This window comes from Hordeum vulgare, chromosome 2H (assembly GCF_904849725.1).
Source record: "Hordeum vulgare subsp. vulgare chromosome 2H, MorexV3_pseudomolecules_assembly, whole genome shotgun sequence".
Taxonomy (NCBI): Eukaryota; Viridiplantae; Streptophyta; class Magnoliopsida; order Poales; family Poaceae; genus Hordeum; species Hordeum vulgare.
The window spans coordinates 640,938,097-640,964,705 of record NC_058519.1 but is presented as its reverse complement, the minus strand read 5'-3'; the positions used below and the strand labels follow the sequence as shown (position 1 = coordinate 640,964,705).

The 26,609-nt window shown below is 46.6% G+C and overlaps 6 protein-coding genes and 1 long non-coding RNA gene across 14 annotated transcripts; 3 read left to right on the top strand and 4 right to left on the bottom strand.

Moving 5' to 3' along the window:
* Positions 1 to 429: 429 nt before the first annotated feature.
* On the top strand, positions 430 to 3,102 carry LOC123428230 (probable galacturonosyltransferase 10). The gene is made up of 2 exons (XM_045112423.1): positions 430 to 926; positions 1,157 to 3,102. Exons 1-2 carry the CDS (start codon positions 663 to 665, stop codon positions 2,603 to 2,605), a joined length of 1,713 nt encoding a protein of 570 aa, XP_044968358.1. The 5' UTR covers positions 430 to 662; the 3' UTR covers positions 2,606 to 3,102.
* Positions 3,103 to 3,375: 273 nt separating this feature from the next.
* On the bottom strand, positions 3,376 to 6,204 carry LOC123428231 (otolith matrix protein OMM-64-like). Its single transcript, XM_045112424.1, has 2 exons — positions 5,984 to 6,204; positions 3,376 to 5,110 (listed from the first exon to the last, which is right to left on the bottom strand). Exons 1-2 carry the CDS (start codon positions 6,197 to 6,199, stop codon positions 3,668 to 3,670), a joined length of 1,659 nt encoding a protein of 552 aa, XP_044968359.1. The 5' UTR covers positions 6,200 to 6,204; the 3' UTR covers positions 3,376 to 3,667.
* Positions 6,205 to 6,819: 615 nt separating this feature from the next.
* On the bottom strand, positions 6,820 to 10,435 carry LOC123428232. 6 transcript variants are annotated; one of them, XR_006622516.1, is made up of 9 exons: positions 9,777 to 10,435; positions 9,607 to 9,646; positions 9,406 to 9,488; positions 9,018 to 9,313; positions 8,586 to 8,694; positions 8,197 to 8,274; positions 7,800 to 8,121; positions 7,601 to 7,695; positions 6,820 to 7,467 (listed from the first exon to the last, which is right to left on the bottom strand). It is a non-coding gene; the product is annotated as an uncharacterized LOC123428232 (long non-coding RNA). The 6 variants fall into 6 exon arrangements; XR_006622514.1 differs by having other exon boundaries at positions 7,601 to 8,121; positions 9,018 to 9,073; positions 9,190 to 9,313; positions 9,777 to 10,434; XR_006622515.1 differs by having other exon boundaries at positions 7,601 to 7,686; positions 9,777 to 10,433.
* A 1,576-nt stretch (positions 10,436 to 12,011) lies between these two features.
* Positions 12,012 to 15,005, bottom strand: LOC123428227 (trans-cinnamate:CoA ligase, peroxisomal-like). Of its 2 annotated transcripts, none has more exons than XM_045112419.1 (3): positions 14,914 to 15,005; positions 13,680 to 14,669; positions 12,012 to 13,598 (listed from the first exon to the last, which is right to left on the bottom strand). In XM_045112419.1, the coding sequence occupies exons 2-3, from the start codon at positions 13,875 to 13,877 to the stop codon at positions 12,111 to 12,113; spliced, it is 1,686 nt and encodes a 561-aa protein (XP_044968354.1). In that variant the 5' UTR covers positions 13,878 to 14,669; positions 14,914 to 15,005; the 3' UTR covers positions 12,012 to 12,110. The 2 variants fall into 2 exon arrangements, with proteins under 2 accessions (XP_044968354.1, XP_044968352.1); XM_045112417.1 differs by lacking the exon at positions 14,914 to 15,005 and adding an exon at positions 14,760 to 14,851.
* Positions 14,778 to 17,944, bottom strand: LOC123428228 (uncharacterized protein YnbB-like). Of its 2 annotated transcripts, XM_045112420.1 has the most exons (12): positions 17,602 to 17,944; positions 17,397 to 17,507; positions 17,232 to 17,294; positions 17,030 to 17,143; positions 16,737 to 16,886; positions 16,539 to 16,616; positions 16,236 to 16,457; positions 16,064 to 16,150; positions 15,529 to 15,648; positions 15,259 to 15,351; positions 15,044 to 15,099; positions 14,778 to 15,005 (listed from the first exon to the last, which is right to left on the bottom strand). In XM_045112420.1, the coding sequence occupies exons 1-12, from the start codon at positions 17,830 to 17,832 to the stop codon at positions 15,002 to 15,004; spliced, it is 1,329 nt and encodes a 442-aa protein (XP_044968355.1). In that variant the 5' UTR covers positions 17,833 to 17,944; the 3' UTR covers positions 14,778 to 15,001. The 2 variants fall into 2 exon arrangements, with proteins under 2 accessions (XP_044968355.1, XP_044968356.1); XM_045112421.1 differs by lacking the exons at positions 14,778 to 15,005; positions 15,044 to 15,099 and having other exon boundaries at positions 15,273 to 15,365.
* A 281-nt stretch (positions 17,945 to 18,225) lies between these two features.
* On the top strand, positions 18,226 to 20,263 carry LOC123428229 (endonuclease 1). The gene is made up of 8 exons (XM_045112422.1): positions 18,226 to 18,445; positions 18,553 to 18,733; positions 18,821 to 18,928; positions 19,027 to 19,082; positions 19,193 to 19,276; positions 19,364 to 19,459; positions 19,560 to 19,695; positions 19,783 to 20,263. Exons 1-8 carry the CDS (start codon positions 18,329 to 18,331, stop codon positions 19,947 to 19,949), a joined length of 945 nt encoding a protein of 314 aa, XP_044968357.1. The 5' UTR covers positions 18,226 to 18,328; the 3' UTR covers positions 19,950 to 20,263.
* A 389-nt stretch (positions 20,264 to 20,652) lies between these two features.
* LOC123428879 (probable E3 ubiquitin-protein ligase RNF144A-A) lies at positions 20,653 to 21,714 on the top strand. The gene is made up of 2 exons (XM_045112990.1): positions 20,653 to 21,558; positions 21,642 to 21,714. The coding sequence occupies exons 1-2, from the start codon at positions 20,660 to 20,662 to the stop codon at positions 21,712 to 21,714; spliced, it is 972 nt and encodes a 323-aa protein (XP_044968925.1). The 5' UTR covers positions 20,653 to 20,659.
* Positions 21,715 to 26,609: the final 4,895 nt, after the last annotated feature.

The window sequence follows — 26,609 nt, the reverse complement described above, 5'->3', positions numbered from 1 at the left end:
GAAACTCGACCGTTGTTTCAGGAATTAACGGATCCAAAGTTTATTTTTTGCAACAAAGCGAAAGTTTCTGCAACTCGAGCATCGTTTCAGGAATTGCGTCCAGAGCGGATCAGACGCAGCGGATCGGACGGCTACACGCGCGAGATCGAACGGCTGTTCAGGTGATGGATATTTAATAAATATCCACCGGTAGATGCGTAGCAGTCCCCTTAAATAAAGCGACGACATTAACCTTAAAAACAAAGCTTTACGAGATGTGCTAGAGTTTTGTAAGTTGAGGAGTCGGATTTGTGGTAGACGCCGTAGATGCTCTTATTGCCGGCCTTGCTTCCATCCATCCACGGCGCGGCGCAGGGCAGTTGTTACTACACTACGTCGACAGAGCACCGCGGTGAACCGGGAAAAAGGTCTCGGCTCGAAACTCATTACCGCGTGGATCCCATTCCCATCCCAGCTGCCGCCGCTGCCAACGGAAGAGATCGGTGGGAGGGGGAATCAAACCAGTCGCAGTCGCGGCCGCAGTCAAGCAAAGGGACAACACACGAAGCTGCCGCGCCGTGCGAGATCTGAGGCCCGCGCCGCGTGGACGAGAAGGGGAAGCCCCGCCCCCGCCCCCGCCCCCGCGAGATCCCGTCGGGCGCCCTCCTCCCCCGCCGACGGGGATGGTGCGGCCGGCGGGCCTCCTCGACCCGACGACGAGGCGGCGCCCGTTCCTCGACCAGCGGCGCCCGTCCTTCCGCCGGCGGTGGCAGCAGCGCCCGCTCTGGGCCCGCCTCCTGCTCTCGCTCCTCCTCGCCCTCGCCTGCGCCCTCCTCCTCCTCGGCCTCGCCGGCTCCCCCGACCCCTCCTCCCCGCCCGCCACCGACGACCCCTCCCGATCCGCCCACGCCGACGCCGATGCCGTCTCCTCCCCTCTCCTCCGCCAGGTAATACTTACACGACCGATTGAGCCGCGCCGCATCTCGTAAATCGTGTCTGCCCCGGAACCATCAGATTCTAGGTGTTAGACTACTCATCATAACCGCTGAATTTGCTACTATCTGTGTAGTGCTACTTACTTAGCAGGTCGAGTACACGCTGCTAAACTGTTTATTTAAGACAACATCATGAATGCTGGACCAGCGTCTAATAAACGCTCTCAACTTCTGATGTGCAGAGATCTTACCTCGAGGTTATCACGGACACGCACAACATGACGGACGAAATGCTGAGCGCCCACTCGCTTTCCCGTCAGCTCATGGACCAGATTTCCCTCGCAAAGACCTACATCACGGTCGCCAAAGAAGCCAACAACCTGCAGTTCGTGGCGGAGCTCGGCTCGCTGGTGCGGCGGGAGCAGAGCATCCTCGCTCGTGCTGCTGCCAACGGTGGCACGGTGGTCAAGGAGGATGCGGAGAAGGCGATCAGGGACATGGCCGTGCTGTTCTATCAGGCTCAGCAGTTCCGTTACGACAGTGCCGTCACCATATTGAAGCTCAAGGGCCAGATTCTGTCCCTGGAGGAGAAGTCCAAGGCCGAGGCGGATAAGAGCACAAAGTATGGCCAGATCGCTGCCGAGGAGCTCCCAAAGGGGCTTTATTGCCTTGGTGTCCGGTTAACCATGGAATGGTTCAACAGTGCCGAGCTTCAGAGGAAGTTCTTGGATAGGAGCCCTGCAGTGCAGAGCAATCTGAGGGATAACAGCCTCTATCACTATTGTGTTTTCTCGGACAACATCATTGCTGTCTCCGTTGTCGTCAATTCTACCACTCTGAATTCAAAGCACCCTGAAAAGATTGTTTTTCATTTGGTGACCGACGAGGTCAACTATGACCCAATGAGGGCGTGGTTTGCCTTGAATGACTACAGAGGGGCCATTGTGGAGATACAGAAGGTGGAGGACTTCACCTGGCTAAATGCTTCCTATGTTCCTGTTCTTAAACAGCTCCAGGATGCTGCTACACAGAATTTCTACTTCTCTGGCAGTGGTAATCGCGGAACACCAATCAAGTTCAGAAATCCAAAGTACCTATCAATGCTCAACCACCTGAGGTTTTACATCCCAGAAATTTATCCAGAACTGCACAAGGTGGTATTTCTTGATGATGACATTGTTGTTCAGAAGGACCTGTCAGATTTGTTTACAATCAACCTCAACGGCAACGTTATGGGGGCAGTTGAGACTTGCATGGAGACGTTCCACAGATTTCATAAGTATCTCAATCATTCTCATCCTCTGATTCGTGCTCATTTTGATCCTGATGCTTGTGGCTGGGCGTTTGGTATGAATGTGCTTGATCTTGTTGAATGGAGGAACAAGAATGTTACAGGTATATATCATTATTGGCAGGAGCGCAATGCTGATCATACCCTGTGGAAGCTCGGATCTTTACCACCTGGGCTTCTTGCTTTCTATGGCTTGGTTGAAGCACTGAACCCAAAATGGCATGTCTTGGGGCTGGGCTACACAACTGTTGATCCTGATGCTATTAAAGAAGGTGCAGTATTGCATTACAATGGAAACTTGAAGCCATGGCTGAAAATTGGGATGGAGAAGTACAAGGGCTTCTGGGACAACTATGTGGATTATTCACACCCTCTGCTTCAACGGTGCTTCATGCGCTGATTAATGTGTATCAATATTAGAACTTTTTGTGACCTTCTGATGGACGTCCTTCAAATGCATAGCTTGAACAGGCACACACGAACATTCTTGTGAATTCGATAAGCTTCATTCACAAGTTACACCCTCAGATTAAACATGGACAGTTGTTTATGCTGGCATGTGTAGTTGATAAGGTACATCGACTACAGATATGACCGGCCACACAGGTAATAGCAGAAGAGCTAAGATTGGCATTCAGTAGGCTGCTACCTTGAACAGCATCAATTACATGGCTTCATAACTTGCAGCCACCAATGTAATTTTTTCCATTTTGATTTTTTGGTGTGACTGGAGGAAGGGCATAATTGTAGAATTGATTTAAATTATTGAGGTGCTACAACAAGTTTTGAGATACATATTTATTGGATATTCAGACAGATCTTCCTTTTTTTTGTCTGGTTATTTATACATCTTCAGAAGAAGAATTATCTTATATAATTTCCAGATTCAGAAGTTAATTTCTATTCATAGTCACTCAATTTTGTTTGTACCTTTTCTGCGTGAGGCCAATAAAGCTTATTCAGAGGGTGCAGATTTGTGCCTGCTGTGAGAAAATTGTCTTGTAATTTTTTTCATATATCTGTTGTACCTGTATATGGTTAGCAGACATGTCTTCGGCACATGTGCTTGTAGTAATAATCGTACATAACATTCTTATGTTTAACCTCAGAGAGAAATTTATCATTGAAAGAACTTTCTAGTGAAAACTACGATGCAGCTAAGTGTTCGCAGGAAGTAAAGTGTAACATGGTTTACTATTAGTTTCACCGAAGAATCAATTTACAGTATTCAGGAAATAAATAATTATTTATGCTGCCATCAGCTTCAAACTGGCAACTAATTATACAAGCTGTGTAGCTATATTATTTCCCATTGTTCTCTTCATAGCTATTCAACATATGACAGTGATCTAGATTTTGCCTCTTGTAATATGCTTTTGCAATTTCTCCTTTCTGTACCTTCCATCATTGTATTGCGGTGTTTCTTCAAACCCAAACAGTCCTTACGGATTTGCTGTGGCATCTACCTAGCTTTGATGGCTTCTCCATCAACATTGCTGGCAGCAACGTCGGTCCTCTTCCTCCTTTTGGATCTGGACTTCCTCTTCCTATGCCTCTTACTTGTTTCTTTTGATTCACTGTTATTTGACAAGCTGAGGTTGACATCTGCAGGGCTGGCAACAGGTCCCACGACCTGCATTATCTCCTGGTTGGCTTCAGTCAAGCTGTTTTTTGAGATCTTCATCTCGCCATCAGGGTTGATTTCCTTCTCTGGTTCTCTAGCAACTTCTTTTCCATCTTCCTGCTCAAGCAGCTTACTCTCTTTGCTGTGGTAGCTGACCTCGCCTTGGGAGTCCTCCGATTGTTTTTTGCCATCTAGTTCTTCTTTGTTGATTTCTTGACTGTCTTTTGAGATCTTCATCTCACCATCAGAGTTGATTTCCTTCTCTGGTTCTCTAGCAACTTCTTTGCTGACTTCACCTTGGGGGTCATCCAATTGTTTTTTCCCATCTAGTTCTTCTTTGCTGATTTCTTGACTGTCTGCTGATTTACGAAGTTCAGATTCCTCTGAATGTGTTCCCTTTGGAGGGGGGTCATCTGAACTTTGGTTGGCATCATCTGTTTTCTCTTGCAAGGCATCATCTTCGAAGTTAGTTGTGAACTTTACAAACTGACCTTCCGATGAACTATCTTCTTGGTGGCTGCTCTCGGATACAGTGGTGTTGTAGGATTGCAGTTCTTCTGCTTGATCTGGTGTGGAACTACTGGAGTTTGCTTTTTCCTCACCTATCACAGTGTCAGGAGTTACATCTTCGTTGTTTGTGCCCACTGCAGCTCTCTCATCTTGGTGGCTGCTCTCGGATGCAGCGGTGTTGTCGGAATGCAGTTCTTCTCCTGTAGCAGGCATGGAATCACTGGAATTTGATTTTTCCTCAGGTATCACAGCATCAGGATTTGCATCATCATCGTTTGTGTTCTCTAAAATTCTCTCGTCTTGATGGTTGCTCTCTGATGCAGTGGTGTTATAGGAATGATCTTCTGTTGGAGCAGGTGTTCTATCACCAGAGCTTGCAGAATTCTCGGGTGCTACAGTGTCAGAAGTTGCATTTTCATTGTTTGTGCGTAACACTTCGTTGTCGCCGACTTCCGTGTCTGGTTTCTTGTAGTCCTGGAACTTGGTCTTTATCTCTTCGAGCTCAGCTTCCTTTTGTTGCAGGAGTTCCTTTATAGCCGACATCTGGTCAGGGCCTGAAGCAGCTACAATCTCTTTCATTTGGTTGATATGGCTCTCTTTCTCCACAAGAGCTGCCTCCAGTTCTTTCTGGGTGTTGGTAAGATAGGTGGTGGTTGTTTCTGAATTCATGACCTTGTTCTTCAGTTCTGTCCTCTCAATGCTCAGGATAGACGTCTTAGCTTCCAGTTCATCCACTTTTCTCCTCATCTCTTTACTGATTTCTTTTTCATTCTGGCCAAATGAAATAGCAATATTTGGTTAATGAGATATCATTTACTTTGAAAAACAGGTTTGTGAACAAACCAAATAAAATGTATCTATAAAAGCACACTAATGGAATAGGCAGATAGTTTAAGCTCGGCATGTGGTAGTGCTACAAGAATATCATTTTCATAGCTATCCTTAGGTTGTAAATCAAAAAGATGTTCAGTTGAATATTATATGTTTATATATTTGCTGTAATATTTCGATATGATATTTCCAGCCCAAGATTTCTGTGTTCGTATGGAGTGGAATTCTTTTATGATATTGAATGCTACAAATGCATAATTTCATATTTGACATTATGCTCATTATTGGACTATAGATCTTTTGTGAGTGCATTAGTGCAGTTGTGTTCTATCTGTACTTCTGTTAATTGGTGCTATGAGTATTTGCACAAGCCACATGCCAAGCCTATATGCCCTATGGGGAGGCTGGAATCACTTTTGGTACTTGTAATCTGTGACCATGATGTTGATTGAAAATCGAGGTTAGAATCTTTCAGCTACAGCCTGTATGATTGCTCATGTAAGACTCTTTCATCCACTGAAGATAAGAAGATATTCATAGCCTGCCCAGTAATATTTATTATTTGGAACTGCTAATATTGGCACCTGAGATTTTTTGCTTCAGGTCCTAGGGCTACATTTACGTGACGTCGTTCAGTGAATAAGAGGACTAAACTCAGCTTACTGGTTAGATGCGTAGAGCACTTCAGAGTTCAGGTGATACATCACCAAAATGGGGCAAACATAATCTACTGGCAGCATTGCAAAGAGATGCAGGCACAGAGAAGTAGCAAACCAGTTCTGATGCATGGCATGCCAGAAACCATATTCATACCTCGAGGCGGACCTGGAGGGACATGAGCTGCTGCTCGCGTTCCTGGACGAGGACTGAGAGGAGGCGCCGCTCCCTCATCTTGTGCAGCACGCTGACGCTCAGCGTGGCGGCGCCGATGGCCAGCAGCAGCAGCAGCAGGTAGGGGAGCCTTTTGTAGTTGTTGCTGCCCATTGTGTGGCCCCTTGATCTGTACTTACTACCTCCATCCATCTCCATTTTGTTTGCAGTGCACCCTCTCACTAGCATCCTCCCAGGACCTCCAGCCATTGCTCTGTTTATTGCGGAGCAGGAGGACATCTGTGGCCGCAGTGTGAAGAAACTTGGCCTTCTTTTCGGTTGCTTGGATTCTGGAAAGGAAAAGCTACTTTCTTAGGAATGCAGGAACAATACTCTGGGATGCCTCACTTGGCTCAAGGTGAGGCACATGCTCTTGGGGGTGTGAGGTTTGTCTCTCTTTGACTTTTGTTTAGCAGTAACTATGTTGCTTGCATTTGCATCTGATCTCATTATGAAGATATCTTTGATCATAAGTTTGCTCGTAGACCGGAGCCACAGCTGTCATACACGCAGCACCATGTTTACACTCTGTGTTTTATACTTCCATATGCATAAATGGCTCATCCATACTAAGCAAAAGATGCAAAACTAATCATAGTGACAAGAATAGACAGAGGCACTTATGTTTGACCAGGAAAATCAAGTAATTCATGACCAGAAATTGACTCCTTACAAGAATGGCTTCTTGAGTGTTAAACCAGGATACAATAATCTTCGTAAAAAGTAACATTTTTTTCTGTGGATGTTTATGAGCAGACTCTGCAAACTGATCTGGGCCATTAAGTGACAATTGAAATATAACATAAAAAAACCACCCTAACACTTCAGCACTGTGGATTCATTGTACACAAAAGAATCCCCCAAAATAAAGTGCTGTGACAGTCATCTATCTCTTATTGAATTGGCAAACTCATACAATAGGTACATTGATTTGAAAGCATTTCTAACTAATCCATTCAGTTCAAACCGGTATCCTAATGAACTGGCAATTCGGTGGCAGAAGCTATCCAGTATGGATGATGCTCTGGCTTGAAGTTACCCTGCTAATCAGTCAGTGCAAGCCTGCTGAACTCTTCACAAACTTGAAACATATCTGCTGCTTTTAGATCACTCTGCAATTCGACCAAAATATTTTGTGAGCATGATCGTTCCTGCATCAAGGAAATCCTGTGTCAGTTAGTTAGCTAGCTAGCACCGTGTCAGATTTGATAGAATCGATAACAAGCAAATTATGAAGATTACCTGATGATTCCCATCAATAGACACATACTGAGTAATCGATTATTTTATTTTTCTCACCAATCGGTTATACGAGTTAACAAAGAGCCTACCCATTCAAGAAATGGGCAGTCTTCTAGAAACAAGCAGATATATGACCTCCAGAACTTCACCAGGGCAAGAGCCCACTGTGTCCAATGCGTTCCTCCCTGCATCGATACATTTCAAGGGAGAAGGGCCGTCAGTGGAAGGGAGGAGAAGGCACACTTGATGGCCCAGGCTCTCAACCTTAAACTTGGTGCCCATCAGAGTCTGCTGTGCATTTTAGTACAAGCAACTGACCTGGCAGCATATGGATCTCTTAATGGCCCATCACATGATAGCTCCCTTGTGCTTCCATCTATATATGCCTCGACGGCGAAAATGACCTGATTCAACTGAACGAACCAATCACTTTTGTATCAAAGGGAAACTATGCAGATAACAAAACATGGCAAAAAAACAGTCTTTGGGACAATCTAAATGTTGAACTTAAGGCGACCTGCACAATATCATGGCTGGGGACCCTCGAAAGTGGTTGAACACTATAGTCCTTGGCTGACATGACCTTTACTAGGAAAGGCAAGAACTGATAAGCAACCTAGTTTTACTGCCTCTCCAACAATTTGCGGAGCAAGAACCAAGCCTTGAGACAGCTCGCATAACATGGCCAGGTGCTGACCCAAAGTCCACCCCGAGGCCAGGTGCAGATTGGCGAGCTGCGGCTGCGTCAACCAAGTCTTTCTTCCAGCAACATAACAACCAGAAGGCACAATGGTACCGCCAGGGTTCTTTACCAAGCTACTGGTAACCAGATCTTCTCCCTGCCATGCAAATGCCCGAATAGGTGAAACTTATATGTCATTCATATGATTATATGATGACCGACATGAACATACCACCATTGGAGGCTCTGATGTCTTGACGAATCCACATTAGCAGTTGTCCACCATGGCCTCGCAGTTTGGATTTTGCATCTAAAAGGATATCCAAACCATGAACAATGTCAGCAAACACGTGAGTTCGCCAGGTATGCAACATACCTGCCCCTAAATTTAGAATATAATTTTGCCTTGATCAAATCGATGGCTCTACGAGTATGAGCTATGCCAGGTAACTGCACGACCTATGTATGAGCGTGCATCCAGTCTCGGTCTGACGGCATGTGCAAGCGCATCCCAGTCAAGGGCACTATCTGCCGCGAGCTACAACTGAATCCGCACCAGCAACCTAAAGCACCATGTAACTCAGAGTAGTGGGTGACTGGGAGGGGGAGAAATCGACTCACCGGCTTGGCTAGCTCTGGATGTCAGGCGGTTATCCAAGATGAGGAACAATTTGCACAGAACAGTTGCACCTCCTGTCCTGTATTCGACCTGGCTGCCTGTCTTCTAGTTCTGAAAATAAGATGGTCGAAAATATAGTCTTAGTATTCCTGACAGCAAACTTTTTACTTGAGGAGGTTTATAAAAGTGGAATCATGCAGCTGCTACATGCAAACTGGCATGTGCCGTTTCAAAGGTGATGTCTGATATGAGGGAGAACAAAATCTAACAATATTGTATATGAAATTTACAGTTGTGACTATGAAAAATGAAACCGTGTAATAGTTACATGAGCAAACATAGAAGCTTGGAATGTACTAAATGTGTGCCATGCAAATTAAATTAAGCAATCATGTGGCTTCATATACTCTAAAGTTGATTTTGCATGCCCTCACCTGCAGATACCGACTTCAAATACATGTGTGACCCCTACTTCTTCGATTGGCTACTTCTTCAATGACACGAGTAAATCATGAGATTTCAGAAACTAGATAGGTTTCAACCCCCTCTTTTGCGCCTAACTTGACAATGATTCTCCCACTATGAGAGCTGATCATAGGTGCGTACCATTGCCCGTTCCTTTTTCGTCTCGACCCCAACCCCTTCCAACGAAAGTGAGTTTTACGTACCTCAACAGATAAACAAGGGTTTGCTTTCTTTTAGTTGCTCAGACTGCTCTTTTATCTCACAACTGCATCGATATATTTCAAGGAGAAGAGTCATTAGTACAATTATGCATGCAATTTGCCTCAAGGGTTGTGCATTTTAGTGCAAGTAACTGACCTGACAGAGGACAGCATATGGATATTCATCACATGATAGCTCGCTTGTGCTTCCATTCATGAATGTCCCGTCAGCAAATTGACCTGATTCAAGTAAACTAACTAATCACTCTTGTGGCAAAGCAAAAAAGGAATCTACGCAGATAACAAAACGTAGCAAAAAAAGAGTCTTTGGGACAATTTAATTTAAACGGAAGGCAACCTGTACATTATCATGGCATGGAATCCTCGGAAGCGGTTGTCTGTAGATAGTACAAGACTGTCAATTGCAATTGCAAGCATAATTTCTTAGAAGAGCCCAAAACTGATAAGCAGCCTATTTTTACTGCCTTTCTAACAATTTTCTGGATTCAAAAAATGAGTGTTACGTACCTCTACAGATAAACAAGGGTTTGCTTCTTTAAGTTTCTCGGCTTGCTCTTTTATCTCACGACTGCAGCCACTTAGAAAATTCCTTGGGGGGCAGTGAATGGGTCCCTCACAGCCTCCTAAAGAAAAATCCCTGATAGAAGAAATGCCGTATAGCCGAGGGATAAACCGCAGTTTGCAGGATGGAAAACGTAGATATTGGAGGGAGGTGAGAAGATTAAGTGCTTTCTCTTGCTCTTCCGTTAAGGTTTCAGTCCCTCGATCACAGATGAACATTAATTTGCGAAGGGTAGCGGCAAGGCGTCTGCAAATGGGAGCAATAAGCACTGCCGAGATGCTCTCCACCTCCATTTCCTCCAGTTGGAATGAACCTGGATGAAAAGATTTGCTCATTGCCACCTTTGGGATCAGACCTGTTGCTACAGAGATATTCTCTTCGTCCAAAGACTTGTCATGGGCTGCCAATTCCTCTAGGACGACTGGATTGAACCATTCTGCAGAGAATATGCTGGCGCAACTTTTGTCAGATAGTTTTCTCAGGGACTTCATCTTTTGGAGGTCCGACACTGACAATGAAACGTGTGGTGACCTACGAATATCTATATCCTCTACTTTATCCATATTTTGGAAGGCCAAAGCACCTTTATACTCCCTCCGTTCCTAAATATAAGACCTTTTAGAGATTACACTATAGACTAGATACGGAGCAAAATGAGTGAATCTATATCCTAAAATATGACTACATACATCCGTATGTAGTTCATAGTGGAATTTTTAAAAGGTCTTATATTTAGGAACGGAGGGAGTAATCAGCAGCAAACACCCGCTTTCCATCACAATACAAACTTGGCAGAAACCCATAACCCACAGCAAACTCTGTTAATGTAGAAGTATGAGGCAGAGGGGGCAACTGAGTAATCTCTGCGCAATCATCAATAATAAGTTGACAAAGGTTGGTACAACACTCCAAGAAAGAAAATGTGGACAGAAGGGGCAACCTTTGCATACAATGCTTTCAAGCCTTGAAAACAAAAGACAATTGGGTCCCCCGACCCATTCCACAAGTTCTGGCATATAGTCCACCTTAATTGTCTTCAAGTGCATAAAATTTGTCTCTGTAAGACCACCAAATCCAGGCCCAAACACATGCATCGCGGCAATATTCTCAAGTTTGAGGTTGGTTAGATCATCTCTAGTAGAGCCCTCAAACCCTTAAAAATAACCGTTTTTTTACAGTTTTTATCAAAAAACGGCGTACACTAGAACCCTTAAACCCTTAAAAAAAACTAGAGGTCCAACCCTCAAACCCCTTCCCAGCCTGTAGAAGTGAGGGTTGGAAGGGAAAACTGCCCCCAACCCGCACTCGTTTTCCCACCTCGCGCGGGAGGCAGTTGGTTCCCCCGTGCGGGAGGAATCCGCCTCAGCCGCCGCCGCCCCGCCGCCCCTCCGCGCTCCGGCCGTCGCCCCGCCGCCCCTCCGCGCCCCGTCGCCCTCCGCATCTCGGCCGCCGCCCGGCCGCCCCTCCGCTCTCTAAGATTGTATTGTGATATGTCACTGAAGACCCTCGAGATTAGGGGGTGGTTGAAGAAGACCCTCGAGAACATCACCATCTGTGATATGTTGCCCTGCACCGAACTAATTTCAATTCTTTCAGATTTCTTTTATCCTTCAATTTAGCATCATTAGCTTCTTTTTTGGATGCCACGGTTTCAAGATTACATATAGCAAGCTGTCCAAGCTCTGTCAGCCCCCCCAGCTGGCTGAGTTCAAATCCAGCACTTTCCTTCTAAACATGAAATTCTCTTAGCTCCTGTAACCACTTCATCTTTCCGACCTCAGGAATACTGGAATGGAGTTCTTTGGAAGAACAAATATGGCGTAAACTCACCTGGGTGGTTAAGCTGTACAATCACATGCCTAGCCACTGAGCTAATGCTCCCTTTTGTACCTTTTTTTTAATACAGTACATTCAAAGTCGCTCACATACACTCATCTGTATAAACGCATTCACATCATATCCCTATGAGCACCCCCGAGAGGCAAAGTGTACACATCATATTGTCAAGTGTGTGACTTGACTTAAAGTTTGACGTGCAGAAGATATCATTGTCCTCCTAACCATTCAACCACAAGTTGGTTCGTCTCTTTGCTAGGTTGTGTCCGAGAACTGTAAATAATCATCGAGTTTGTAGAAAAAAATTATATGTGTATATCACCAAATTATGGCACTAATATGTAGAAGTTCAATCTTAACTTTGCTTTCTCCCTACTGTCAGTTGAAAGCCAGTAAGAAGTTGCGACGCGTCCAACTGCAGGCCAGTTGAGGTGAAGGAGATGTCAAAGCCTGGATGCCGTGGTGAGTGCAAAGTGCCCAAGTTGTTCACCTTGGGTAGCCCTGAGAGTGAAGGCACGCGCCCTCTCACGCAGCTGAAGCTTTTTCACCTTTCCCGTGGGGTTCTTGGGTAGGTCATCCATGAACTCCACCTTCCTGGGCACCATGTAGTGCGCCATCTTGTTGCGGCAGAAGGAGACAATCTCATCCTCCTTGACCTTGGCTGCGTTGCCTTCCTTGAGCGAGACGAAGGCACAGGGCGTCTCGCCCCAGCGAGGGTGCGGCATGGCCACCACCGCCGCTTCCCGCACCGCCGGGTGCTGGTATAACACCGACTCCACCTCAACGCTGCAGATGTTTTCCCCGCCGGAGATGATCACGTCTTTGGACCGGTCCTTGATCTCCACATACCCGTCGGGGTGTACGACGCCGACGTCCCCGGTTAAGAACCACCCGTCACGGAACGCCCCGTCCGTGGCGCCTTCGTTTCTCAAGTAGCCCTTCATCATGTTGCTGCCGCGCAGCATTATTTCGCCGAGCGTGGTGCCATCCCTGGGCACGCTCTGCATCGTGATGGGGTCCTTGACGTCCGCGCCGGCGAGCGAAAGCGCGCTCACGCCCTGCCGAGCCTTGAGCCGCGCGCGCTCTGAAGCCGGCAGTGTGTCCCACCGCTGGCGCCACTCGCAGACCATGACCACGCCGGTGGCCTCCGTCATGCCGTACGCGTGGGTCACCTTGAAGCCGAGATGCTCGACGCGTTGGAGGAGCGCGGCCGGCGGCGGCGCGCCGCCTGTGAGCACCTGCACGGGACGGGGCAACGGCTCCCGCCGGGCCTCTATGAGAATGTTGAATAGCACGGGCGCCGCGCACATGTGCGTCACGCCGTGGGCTGCTATGGCATTGTACATGTTGACGGCGGTGGGCGCGCGGATGCAGACGTTGGTGCCGCCGCACGCGGCGATGCCCCAGGTGAAGGTCCATCCGTTGCAATGGAACATGGGGAGCGACCAGAGGTAGACGGGCTCGTGCCGGATGCCCCACTGGAGCATGAGGCTCACCGTGTTGAGGTAGGCGGCCCGGTGGCTGTACACCACGCCCTTGGGCGCCGCCGTCGTGCCGGAGGTGTAGTTGAGGGTGAGAGAGTCCCACTCATCACGGAGATCGTGCGGCGGGTAGCGCGCCAGGACCAGGCCGCCTCGTGCCACCAGCTGCTCGTACTCGAGGCTGGCACCGCTCATGGCGGCGCCCGTCGGCTTGTCGATGTCGTTGATGAGGACAAGGAGCGGCGGCGCGTCGATGCCTCTAACGGCCTCGGTCGCGACGCGGATGTACTGGTAATCCACGAAGAGGACCTTGGGCTGGGCATGGTTGATGATGGTGGCCACGCTGGCGGCGTCCATGAGCGTGTTGATGGCGTTGAGAACGGCGCCAGCCATGGGCACGGCGAAGTGCATCTCGTACAAGGCCGGCGTGTTGGGTGCAAGAACGGATACCTACGTACGTTAATAGTTATAGTATATACCATTATATTGCGAAAGAAAAAGGAAAAATTAGATGAGCAGGACGTAACGTACGACATCATTCTTGAGAATGCTCATCTGCTGAAGCGCGGAGGCGAGGCAGCAGCAGCGGTGGTACGTCTGCTGCCAGGTGAAGGTGGTATTGCCGTAGACGATGGAGGTGCGGTCGGCGTAGACGGAGGCCGCCCTCGGCAAGAAGGTAATGGGGCTCAGCGGAACGTAGTTGGCATCGCGCTTAGGCAAACTATCCATGTCGTCTCTTTACAAAGCTAGCAAGCAAGCTATAGGCGGATATCTGATCGATCGATTTGTGTTTTTGTGCAGCCCAAGAGCGAATGACAGGTAATATTTATAGCTAGCTATTCTCTATTTCTAATTCCGTCGGGGATAATATCAAATAAATTGCCCTCCAATTTTATTACATCTTCTCTGGATTGCCAAGTGAAATAAAATAATAAATATAAGATACATGCTGCCCACGATGTATCATTAAGTCTTTTTTTGTTTTGCGAGGGGATGTATCATTAAGTCAATGCCAGAGAGGAAGAGAGAGATCCATGTCACTTCCAGCTCGCGTATCCTCCAAAGAGATGTGGGATTCTGGTACGAATATCAGCTACGTGATTTCATCACCCTAAAAGAAAAGGGGGTACGTGATTTGATCGAGCATCAGGTGCAGCTGTAGAGCATTATATCATGTTCGCCATTTTATTGTACATGCATCCTCCCACGATCAAGGAGCGCCCCTGGGGTGGCCTTTGTTAAGGCTACAGATTCTGATTCTCGGATTCTAGGCTTTCTGAAACCAGAATCTCAAACAAACCACGATCAAGGAGCGCCCCTGGGGTGCCCTTTGTTAGGCATTTCTAAAATAACTACTACGTTTTTTTTTTAAGTTTAAATAACTCCTATAGTTTGAAGCGGTAACCTGATGAACTGCCAAGTCAATGGCAGAAGCCATCCAATGTCAATGATGCTCCGGCATGTGTTGCTTTAAATCACTCATCGGGTTCAACCAAAAGAATTTTGTGAGCATCATGCTTCCTGCATTAAGTACATAATTCCATTCCTTCTGTGAGTTAGCACCATTGTCAGATATGACAGCATCGATAAAATGCAAATTATGAAGATTACCTCATGATTCTCACTTCATCGACAAACACTCACTAATCAATTATAGTTTTTTTGTGTGGAAAGAAACAGATCTATTATAAAAGATCACCGGAAATACAAAGTAACTCAAACATAATAAAAATTACTAATCAATTATAGTTAACAAAGAGCCTACCATTCATCAACTGGAAGGTCTTTTGGTGATAAACAGCCGTATGACCACCATTGTAGAAATGGGACATCTTCTGGTAACTAACAAACAGCTACATGGGCGATGCCTCCTTTTCGAAAAAAAAAACAGCTACATGACTTTCAGAACTTCACTCAGGACAAGAGCCCACTGCGTCCAATGTGTTCCTCCCTGTAGGGATACAGTTCAAGGGAGAAGAGCCATCAGTGCAAGGGAGGAGAAGCCGTGCTTGATGCTCCAGACTCCCCAAATTTAGTCTTACTGACCATTACAGTATGCCGTGCATTAGCACAAATAATCAGGATGCAAGCATGCCAATTCTCAACTGACCTGACAGAACACAGCGTATGGATCTCTTAAGGGCCCGTCACATGATAGCTCGCTTGTGCTTCCATCCATGAATGTCCCGTCAGCAAAAATGACCTGATTCAGGTGAACTAAGCGCTCTTGTATTATCAAAGCAAAAAAAAGGAAAACTGCGTGGATAGCATAACATAGCAAATATATAGTTTCGGGAGAAAAATTACTACAGTTAGAGCTAAAAAGTAAATACATGGAATGAACTGCCCTCAAATATATTATTCAAAAAAAAAAACACACCTCTGAAGCATAACCCGGAGTTTCCCCAGCGGTTGGCCTAATAAATGATCCTACTGGGCAAGTTTGTTGAACAACTTCGCAGAATGCTATGAGTCTCTCCCTGTTGCCAAGCTCTACTGCCTGTGAGTAAGACAAATATTTTTTGTTATTTTACTCTTAAAAGGGCCTAAAAGGGATTGCTTGGTAACACGGACGAGAACAGCCTAATGACTTAAAAGGGCCTAAAAGGGATTGCTTGGTAACACGGACGGGCACAGCCTAATGACTTAAAAGGGATTGCTTGACCTTCTGTCAGGATCAAACTTTGAATTACATGGTTTCTGCAGCCATCAGTTCTCTTATGCTAATCTAGTAATCTATTAATGTTTATTTTCTGAAATCTGTTTCCTCACATAAGCTTTCTGAATTTGTGACACATTGCAGTAGCTATGCATGGATACTGTCATATCTTGCTGGTGTGGACACTAATGTGCTAGTGAATTAATGCTAAAGCTTCTTCAGAGTTCAGACTAATTAATGTTGAACTTAAACCAACCTGTACAATATCATGGCGTGGTGCCCTTGGAAGTGGTTGAACTCTATAGCCCTTGGCTGACATGACCTCTGCAATCAGCAAACCCCCCTGTGGATGGTATAAGAATGTTACTTGCAAGTTGCAATTGCATGCATAATTTCGTCAGAGAGGCAAGAAATGAGAAGCAGCCTACTTTTACTGCCTCTCCAACCATTTGCGGCGCAAGAAACAAACCCTGAAACATTGCTCGCATAACATGTCCAGGTGCTGACCCAAACTCCACCCCAAGGCCTGGTGCCGATAGGCGAGCTGCAGCTGCGGCAACCAAATCTTTCTTCCCAGCAATGTAGCCACCACAAGGCGCGATGGTACCACCTGGGTTCTTTATCAAGCTACCGGCAATAAGATCTGCTCCCTGTCATGCAAATGCCCGATTAGAAATAGGCAGGAGTGCTGTGCTCTGTTACTCATATGTTGATGACCGTCGTGAACATACCACCATTGGAGGCTCTGATGTCTCAACGAATTCACCGTAGCAGTTGTCAACCATGACCTTGCAGTTTGGATTTTGCATCTGAAGTGAGACCCAAATTACGAATAATGTCAGCACATACTACATAGATGAGCTAAGTAGATGAGGAATACTCTGCCTCCCCACCCCAGATACATAGTGAGCATACATTAATAATCTTGCCTTGATCAAATCGATGGCTTTACGGATATCATCTACACCCAGGCTCTTGCGCCACGAGTAACCGCAGGACCTCTGTATGAGAGCGCACCCGGTCTCCGGTCTGACGGCATGTGCAAGCGCATCCCAGTCGAGGCCACCATCTGCTCCTAGCTATAACTGAATTTACATCAGCAACCTATCCAAGGGGCAATATAACACACAGTAGCAGAGGCAAAGTAATACATACATACAGAGTAGCAGAATGTAACACAGAGTAGCAGATGACTGGACTCTGAGGGGAGAAATCAGCTCACCGGAACTTCTCGGTAGGTCACTCCAAAGTCCCTGAGCGATCCTACATTGGCCGACCCCCTGATCCCAATGACCTCCTCCAAGGTGTCGTAGGGAGGCCCGGCCACTGCCAAGAGCTGCAGCAGGAGTTGTCTGTCATCAGTTTTCTGAGTCCAGCAGAATCTTTTTTTGGCGTTTCGGTATAGTCATGTCGATACTAATTACCTCGTGCCCAGGCCGCAGCAGCGCGAACAGAGCGCAGGCGATGGCATGCGTGCCGGAGAAGAACTGGCAAACCAACGAGTAAGAAGAAGAGTTCAGTTCGTCGCTGCGAGATAAGCTCTTCAGTAGAGCGCGACAGCGGAGTGTGGGGTGGATGGATGGGGAAACCTGGGGGCGCACGATGGCGGCCTCGGCGCCGACGACGCGGGCGAAGACGGAGTCGAGAGCCTCCCGGCCGCCGGCGTCGTCGTGGCCGTACCCCGTCGACCCGCCAAAGTGCTGCAGTTTGCAGGCCGGTGCCCACGCGTCAGTGAGCAGCAGGCAGCGTGGGTAAAGAGAGTAGAGAAAGAGCAGTGCGGAGGTGTGGGGTTACGTGGGGGGCGACGCGGGCGGCGCGGAAGGCGGCGGAGACGCGGGAGGAGTTGAGGGCGATGGCGCCGTCCACCTCCCGGAACTCCGTCTGCAGCGACTCCACCGCGCGTGCCACCTCCGGGTGGAACACGCACGCGCGCAGCCGCACCGTCCGCCTGCCGCCCCGCGCGGCCCGAGGCCGCCGCGCGAAGGGGGAGGACGTCAGGGCGGCGGTGGCTGCAGCCGTCGACATCGCCGCCGGCGACAGCAACCCCACCCGCTTCGGATGTGTCAAACTGAAAGTTTATTATCCTCGGTCGTCGGCCGCTTCCCCGCCGCGGCCCTTTTACTCTCCCACCCAGGCCCGGCCCAAGGCACTCCACCCAGGCCCGGCCCAACGCGATCAACCCAGGCCCGGCCCAGTTCTGGCATTTAGGGGTGATGCTTGAAGCATCGGCAACGCATGCAGAACCAGCAACCCCGTCAGTTTCCACGATAACAGGAAGGTAAAGGCGGCTTCCACTGAAGCACAACCACTAGATCCCGAGCACGTCATTAATGGAGCTAAGCGAAGCATGCCCACGAGCAAGGAACCCACCAATGCCAATGCCATGCGTGCACTCAAAGAAACCTCGCCGCCCTCCTCACATCCAACTCCCCTGTGTATATATCGCCGCCCCGTCCTCTGAATCTTCCATCCCAAGTACACAGGTGCCTTGAGCAACGAGACCGTCAGACCGACATTGGCAATGGCATCCTCAGGCGCGTTCATGGTAGCGGCGGTGCTCGGGCTGGTGCTCATCTCGGCGCCGGCGGCGCGGGCGTGGAGCGCCGAGGGGCACATGCTCACCTGCCAGATCGCGCAGGTAACAACAAACAACTTGGCATTCAGGTTTTCACATCTTGCATTAGCATTGGCACCACTGAAACTGTAAATGGTTGATTGATTCTGTTGTTGTTATTGTTGTTGCAGGATTTGCTGGAGCCTGCGGCGGCGCAGGCGGTGAAGAACCTTCTGCCGGAGGAGGCGGGCGGGGACCTGTCGGCGATGTGCGTGTGGCCGGACCAGGTGAGGCACTGGTACAAGTACCGGTGGACCAGCCCGCTGCACTTCATCGACACCCCCGACAAGGCCTGCACCTTCGACTACGCCAGTAACGTCGAGGAGCACAACTTCTTCTGAATTGCTGAACTAATCGACACGATTGAAATCATGATATATATGTCTGATGGTCGGACAGGGGACTGCCATGACCCCAGCGGCGCCAAGGACATGTGCGTCGCCGGCGCCGTCGCCAACTTCACCTCGCAGCTCATGCACTACAAGCAAGGCAGCGCCGACCGCAAGTGTAAGCATCTATGCGACGGTGTTGATGTCAACTTGTCAACCAGCGGTTTTGTGTCACTCTTCATTCTGAGTTCTTGACTGCAACTGTTGCAAATTCAGATAACCTGACGGAAGCCCTGCTATTCCTGTCACACTTCATGGGAGATATTCACCAGGTATATATATTTTTTCCTTCTGAAATCTAGTAATCCAGTGAATATTGTACTGTACAGATCAGTCTCTGACATGGTAATTTTTGTATTTTGTCCATGGTATGTATGTGCAGCCCATGCATGTGGGGTTCACGAGCGACATGGGGGGCAACTCGGTGAACCTACGCTGGTTCAAACACAAGTCCAACCTCCACCATGTAAACAAACTCGGCGATCCTCTCGCGTGCACGCAATTACATGTCATAAGCAGAGATCAACCAAAGTAATTTACCTGTAATCTGCAGGTATGGGACAGGGAGATAATACTCACCGTGCTCGCCGAGCGCTACGGCAAGGACATAGCCGCCTTCCGCCAGGACCTCCAGCACAACATCACCAAAGTAAGTTAAAAATCAAATCAACCAGATCAGGAAAATGTCCGAAATTTACAGACTAGTTAGATAAAATCTTCACATATACATGTCTGTCTTCTTCCTCCAGGGATCGTGGTCCGACGAGTCATCGTGGAAAGATTGCGCGGACATCATGTCCTGCCCGACCAAGTATGCAACGGAGAGCATAGGGTTGGCCTGCAAGTGGGGCTACGACGGCGTCCACGACGGAGACACACTGTCCGGTAAGCCACCGCCGGCCGCGCTCCACCTAGCTTCGTGTTCATCATGCCATGCTGTCCATCCTGAATGTGATGCTTCGTGAACTGCAGAGGAATACTTCGCTTCGAGGCTCCCGATCGTGACGCGGCGGATCGCGCAGGGGGGAGTGAGGCTGGCCATGTTCCTCAACCGGGCCTTCGGAGACCACAAGGCCCACAGCAGCGGCGACGTCGCCGCGCCAGTGAACTTGGCCGTCGCTCATGATGATGAGCTCTAGCACAGCGTTATGTGACAACCGTTGCATCACTTTGCATGGAAACTACTGCTAACTTGTATGGAAATGATTACTTGTCCAAAGATGTAGACAGATGATCACTGAATAATTGGATGCGGTGTGAAGAGCTAGCACCTGCATACATGTCCAAAGATGCAGACATTTGTTTGGATGTAGTACTACCACAAATTCACTTGTCTTCTTTTCACCTTTGCAATTATTTAGTTGCCTGGATCAACATCAATACATTTGCCACGGCAAGGCAAGACTTTGTCTACACTATACACACATCAGTATACTTGTCACGGCATGAAAAATTGCATTCTTGCAGTCTGTGTATGTACATATTTAAAACCCCATGTATTTTGGAACGGGAAAGTATTTGGTTTGTATCTGGAGAATACAATTACTGGAAAATGTAGGATATAAAAACAAGAAAAATCGTGTAATTAAAATGGAGCCAAACCTTGGAGTAGTGAAGGCGCGTGAGGATATAAAAACAAGAAAAATCGTGTAATTAAAATGGAGCCATTTTAATCGTGTAATTAAAATGGAGCCCTTCGAAATTCTGGCCCTCATCAGTCATCACCGGATACCAAAGACGACCCATTGGCTTCCACACATTAAACGTCGAGCTATAGTGGGAGTGGCTACTTAAACACTGCGACAGGCCAAAGAGGCCGTCGACCTCCTCACCTCGCTCGCACGGAGAAATGGCGGACTCGGACCTCACCGGCCTCGTCGACGACTTCTACTTCTCTGCCCTCACCCACGCCCAGAACGACGCCGACGCCGGCGAGGACGATCAGCTGTTCCCGATATCCGACGAGAAGTACGCCGCCGAGCTCCAGCTCCAGGAGGTGATCATGTCGTCCGCCATCGCGGCTACCGCCACGTCGTCGCGGTCGTCGTTCCCGGCGCGTCGCAGCACCACCGCCACCAGCAGCAGCGCAGTTGTCATATACGGTGAGTGCTCCTCTGCCGTCGCCTCTTCATCTTCGTGTTCCGGGCGGCCCGGCTCCTCTGCATCTGCCTCCGCGACGGCGACGGCGACGCTCGTGTTCTGCAAGATCTGCATGGACGCCGTGCCGGAGTCGGACGCGCACCGCGCGAGCCGCGGCTGCGTGCACGCCTTCTGCACGTCCTGCCTCGCGGGCTACATCGGGGCCAAGATCCAGGACCGGATCGCCGACGTAAAGTGCCCGGAGGAGCAGTGCGCCGGAGTGCTCGACCCGGCGCTCTGCCAGGGCATGCTCCCGCGGGAGGTGTTCGAGCGCTGGGGCGCAGCGCTGTGCGAGTCCATGATGCTCGGTGCCAAGAGGACCTACTGCCCCTACAAGGACTGCTCGGCGATGATGGTTGCGGACGACGACAGCGCCGGCGACATAACGCAGTCCGAGTGCCAGGTGTGCAGGCGGCTGTTCTGCGCCCGGTGCGGCGTGCCGTGGCACGCCGGCGCCGACTGCGCCGCCTACAGGAAGCTCGGCAGGGGCGACAGGGGCAAGGAGGACCTGCTGCTGCTGGAGACGGCCAAGCTGAAGAAGTGGAAGCGGTGCCCCAAGTGCGAGTTCTTCGTGGAGAAAACCGACGGCTGCCTGCACATCACCTGCAGGTATATACTCTCCATGTTTGTTGCATGCTTGTGTTTGCTTTGTTGCTAAGGCTTCTGATGGTTGATTCACCTTTCATGTGCAGGTGCAGCTTCCAGTTCTGCTATGGATGTGGGGGGCAGTGGGGCGTGACGCATGCTAGCTGCAGCACAGGGTGAGAGAGTGAGATGTAAGAGGATGGTCGATGGGCTGCCCATGCCCCTGCAGAGTTTGCATCGTGGGGGGTTCAACTTGTTTGGAATGGAGAGAAATTTTCGATTTCCAGGCACTTGAAACTGTTTCATGTGGATTTTAGTTTTGTGAAACTTTCATTTTGAACAATAATCTTTAGTGTTCTTGAAACATCTAAGAAGCTGGATTTGACCCCAATTCACGTCTTAAACCGAAGTTGTAGTCTTTACCTAATAATAAAGAGGCTATCGCTTCCGTCGAAAAACCCACTGAAGTGATTTTACAAAAAAGCCCTTACTGTTTATGACATTAAACTCGTAGTATATATTAAATATTTTTTTAAATACTCATATCTTTTAAACCGTAACTCCAAATTTAACATATTATACATGGAATTTGATTAGAAAAATATGTAGAATTTAAATATGATATTATTTTATCTGTTAAACATTTAATAAAAATACTATCTAGGGTGCAATCTTAATAAATAAGTTATTATTCGTCTTTTTTTCATACCGGTACTCATCCGGGTTGGGAATGAACACGTCAACAAAATCAGGATTAGAGATGAAACTGAAGGTCACTTGACTGATTGTTTGTACGTATTAAATCTACATGCAAGCCGTGTTAAAATAGAAGACCTGTGAAATTTTGAACTGCATTTTTGTAGGATAAGACCATCTTTATTAGTATCGTAACTATAAATTCTTAAATTATAGACATTTTTTATAAATTAAGAGCGTGTGCCGTGTGGTATTTCTTTCTCCCGTTGCAACGCATGGGCCCTTTTGCTAGTACTACTAAAAAAGGTAATATCCCGTCAAAGTAAAAGTAATATCCCCGGTAGACATTGAACTTACGTTTCATGTTTAATTTTAATGCTAGAACTTTAAAAATATAAAATTATAATCACTTAACTTGACTCAAGCGTGCACACACGGTTACAAAATACATTGTGGACCTATTGATACTTATGGGCTTACCTGTCAGTAACTGCTGGCGCTCGGTGAACATCTAGGCAAAACGCCCATTTATTTTCTAATTCACAGAAGAAGCCGACCAAGATTGTAACTACCACTTCGGCCGGTACAGTCACTTTTTTTTTTGCGATATCGCCAGTACAGCCACTACAAGTATGACGGTCTCATGTCTGCTAAGGATAAAAAATTTACATGTATGAACAGTACCATATGTCAAACTAATGGCCAGCAGATACTGCGGCCCAGTTTGCACATGGTATTTTTTAAGCAATATTTGCAGATGTAAATCAAAAAAAGTTATTATCAAATAATTGTGTGTTATAAAAAAATACATACAGACAATGATTTGTAAATAAAACATTTGAATATAAACTTGTGTATCACACAAAAAATATTAACGAATACATAAGTAAAAAATATTTAAGATAATTGTAAATTGTAAATAAGAAAATTATGTTCAAATACTTGTGTTAAAAAAAAAATGTACAAACAAACGATTGATAGTAAGTAAAAATATTTAAATATAAACATGTGTATTATATAAAAAGTTATAAGTTAATATGGACATTGAAAATGTTTATTAAATAAATATGTTTAGTGAACCATACATAATTATATACACATAACTTATATTTAAATTATATAAAATTATTAATACAAATATTTACTTTTTTTTATGAATATCAACTTGTGTACAGTTTTTCTCATGACTTGTATTCAATAAATTATATAATAAAATAGTATAAACGATTTAGTATTCATGTAAACATTTTAAATTTTAACTTTTGAATATTTGTAGTTGTACAAACTTTTTTATAATTCATAAATCTTCAAATTTATGAATATTTTAAAATAATTTATGAACAAATTTTAAAGTAGATTATTTAGGTTGTATGCAGAATATCTATAACATGAATATCTAAAGGTTTTATTATTACTGTAATTACAATTTACATAATATCTACAAATTTCTATAAAAAACAAATATGTGCAAAATGGGCTTTCAACTCCACAAGGGTCGCTAGTGGAAAACGGGCCTTTGGCCGGGACCCTTTAGTCCCGGCCTGCCTCTGGGCCGGGACTAAAGGCCCGGCCACGTCGCCTCAATTCTCAATGCCTCCCTCGAGGCTTTAGTCCCGGTCCGTAAGGACCCTTTAGTCCCGGTTCGTGTCCCAAACCGGGACTAAAGGGCTACGCGGTGGGCAGTGGTGGTGGCAACCGTTCGTATCCCCCTTTAGTCCCGGTTGGTGGCTCAATCCGGGACTAAAGGCCTAACACGTGGCCTGTCGTAGTGGTGGCAACCGTTGGTATACCTCTTTAGTCCCGGTTGGTGGCTCAACCCGGGACTAAAGGCCCAAATGGTTTGCATCCCGTGTCGTTTCGGGCGATGAAAAGCACGAACCGAATCAGAGTCGCCATTTCTGTGTTTCTTCTTCTCTCTCGCTCTCGCTCTGTTCTTCTCCTCTCTTCTTCCCTTCTCTTCTTCCACCATGCCAACTTGCTTTGGAGAGGTGCTCGCACATGGCAAGACCAAGCTCGATGTTGTGTACACGAACGAGAGCAGGGAGATGCCGTATTTTCTTGAACAGTTGAAGGAACGATGGCTTGACGCCGCAATGGATCATGAGAAGTTCTTGGGGCTTGATCTGGAGTACACGGCCGATCAATGCGGTGTTGCCGTCATCCAACTATGCTTCGCACACCATGTCTTGATCTTCCAATGGGTGAGGTAAGTTTTGAGGCTTTCTTTGATCCAAGGTAATGACATTGTAAGTTTATTTGTTTCAATCATAGTTGGTTTCCTTCAAATAGTTGTAGTGAAACAATTTTGATTAGTTGAAGGGGAACACAATCTGATTGGAATAGTGTTCCATAATCTGAAAAATCGTATTAGAATCAACTAGTGTTTAATATGTTCCATTGGAATCATAGTTGGTTCGCTTCAAATAGTTGTAGTGAAACAATTTTGATTAGTTGAAGGGAACACAATCTGATTGGAATAGTGTTCCACAATCTGAAAAATCTGATTGGTTCAATATGTTCCATTGAAATCATAGTTGTAGTGATACAATTTTATGCGGTGTTCTTTGATCCAAGGTTATGAAAATTGCATATAGCTAGTGATCTCTCTAGGTTCCATTGGATAGCAATATGATATGTCATAGTCATGAAAATTGCATATAGCTAGTGATCTCTCTAGGTTCCATTGGATAGCTATAGTGATCTCTCTAGGTTCCATTGCATATGTTCTATTTGAATCCTAAAGATAATTTTCTCTTTAGTTGTAGTGAAACATGTTTCCTTATTGCAGCAGTATGTAACATTTGTTCCATTTTAATTTGTTTCTGTTGCAGTAGTGACAAGCATTGTCCAGAACTCATGGACTTCCTTCGCAGCGGCATCACTTTTGCTACCGTTGACATAACGAACGACAAGCTAGGTACAGCTTCGGTATTGAGATACCAACTGGTTGCCTCATTGATCTCCAAACGGTATTCAGGCTTCGACATGTCAGGACTTCGATGGTTCATATGACAGTTGACTTGATCGACGAGGAATATGGTGATATGAAGACCAATTTCCCAAAGTCTCAGCACAAACTTTGGGAGAAGGCCCCACTTGATCGTATCAACATTGAGTATGCAGCAAAAGATGCATACGTTTCATACGAGTTGTACCGCAAGATTCGAGTCGTCAACTATGGCCAGCGTCACCTCGAATAAGGTGGACATTCTGATTCGAGTCGTCAACTATGGCAGCGTCACCTCGAATATATATATCTATGATAGCTATTATTATGTACTGTTTGAACTAGTATCATGTACTGCTTGGACCAATTTATATATGTCTAGTTTCTGTTTGTGCCATTATAGTTTCCAAATTTGAATGGTTTAGCCCTTTCTAACTTCATTTGCTACTTTTGAATGGTTTAGCCCTTTCTAACTTCATGGTATCATGCATTTCGACCACATATATATACAAAAAGTCTTCAGTTCAAATAAGTTCAAAAAATGAAATCCCTTTTGTAACAGATCTGTTTTTGATTAAAACAGTCATTTAAAAATGAAAGACCATTAGTCCCACGTGGCGTGCAGCGGAACCACGTGGCGTGCCGCGGAACCACTTTTGTTGTGGGGGTCGCTTTTCCTTCTTCTCCTTGTGCTAGATATTTGTTATGCATTAGGGAAAGAAGGAATAGCGACCATCATCGACGGTCAAAAAATCAGGTGAGGGAGTGTCCACCATACATAAGAGAAGAAGAATGCCGACTGTTGTTGTGGGGGTTGCTTCTCCTTCTTCTCTTTGTGCTAGATATTTGTTATGCACTAGGGGAAGAAGGAGTAGCGACCATCATTGACGGTCGAAAAATCAGGTGAGGGAGTGTCCACCATACATGAGAGAAGAAGAATGTCGACTGTTGCTGTGGGGGGTCGTTTCTCCTTCTTCTCCTTGTGCTAGATATTGGTTATGCACTAGGGGAAGTAGGAGTAGCGACCATCATCGACGGTTGAAAAATCAGGTGAGCTAGTGTCCACCATATATGATTGGATGGTTAGAGGCACAGTGTCATTCCAGCCCATCAGAGTTTAAATCATGATGCTTACATCATTTTTGTATTTATTTCAGGATTTTCGATGATATGCTTTCAGTGGAAGGAGACGTTCCCATCAACAACGAGGCGTCTAAGATGACTTCATAAATGTCAAGATCATATGCCGGCTTAGTCCCTCGAAGATGCTCAAAAAATAAAATATGCGTGTGTATATTCATAGAAATAAGCATATGCATGTGTATATAAGTGTTTGCATATGTAGTGTGTTATAAAAATTGAGCATTTTTTTTGCACGCGACCACATGTAGAAAGTTGAAGGCCTCGCCACGTGGCGCGGCACACATGTATT

Bases quoted from the DNA above. Each gene is read 5' to 3' on its own strand.
- LOC123428230 (XM_045112423.1), top strand. From the start codon at position 663: ATGGTGCGGCCGGCGGGCCTCCTCGACCCGACGACGAGGCGGCGCCCG. The intron at 927-1,156 runs GTAATACTTACA...TCTGATGTGCAG, and splicing joins CCTCCCCTCTCCTCCGCCAG to AGATCTTACCTCGAGGTTAT.
- LOC123428231 (XM_045112424.1), bottom strand. From the start codon at position 6,199: ATGGAGATGGATGGAGGTAGTAAGTACAGATCAAGGGGCCACACAATG. The intron at 5,111-5,983 runs GTATGAATATGG...TCATTTGGCCAG, and splicing joins CCCTCCAGGTCCGCCTCGAG to AATGAAAAAGAAATCAGTAA.
- LOC123428227 (XM_045112419.1), bottom strand. From the start codon at position 13,877: ATGGATAGTTTGCCTAAGCGCGATGCCAACTACGTTCCGCTGAGCCCC. The intron at 13,599-13,679 runs GTACGTTACGTC...TAACGTACGTAG, and splicing joins GCATTCTCAAGAATGATGTC to GTATCCGTTCTTGCACCCAA.
- LOC123428228 (XM_045112420.1), bottom strand. From the start codon at position 17,832: ATGTCGACGGCTGCAGCCACCGCCGCCCTGACGTCCTCCCCCTTCGCG. The intron at 17,508-17,601 runs GTAACCCCACAC...TGCAAACTGCAG, and splicing joins CCGCCCGCGTCGCCCCCCAC to CACTTTGGCGGGTCGACGGG. The intron at 17,144-17,231 runs GTAATTAGTATC...CTCCTGCTGCAG, and splicing joins TGCTGCGGCCTGGGCACGAG to CTCTTGGCAGTGGCCGGGCC.
- LOC123428229 (XM_045112422.1), top strand. From the start codon at position 18,329: ATGGCATCCTCAGGCGCGTTCATGGTAGCGGCGGTGCTCGGGCTGGTG. The intron at 18,446-18,552 runs GTAACAACAAAC...TTGTTGTTGCAG, and splicing joins TCACCTGCCAGATCGCGCAG to GATTTGCTGGAGCCTGCGGC. The intron at 19,083-19,192 runs GTATATATATTT...ATGTATGTGCAG, and splicing joins TCATGGGAGATATTCACCAG to CCCATGCATGTGGGGTTCAC.
- LOC123428879 (XM_045112990.1), top strand. From the start codon at position 20,660: ATGGCGGACTCGGACCTCACCGGCCTCGTCGACGACTTCTACTTCTCT. The intron at 21,559-21,641 runs GTATATACTCTC...TTTCATGTGCAG, and splicing joins TGCCTGCACATCACCTGCAG to GTGCAGCTTCCAGTTCTGCT.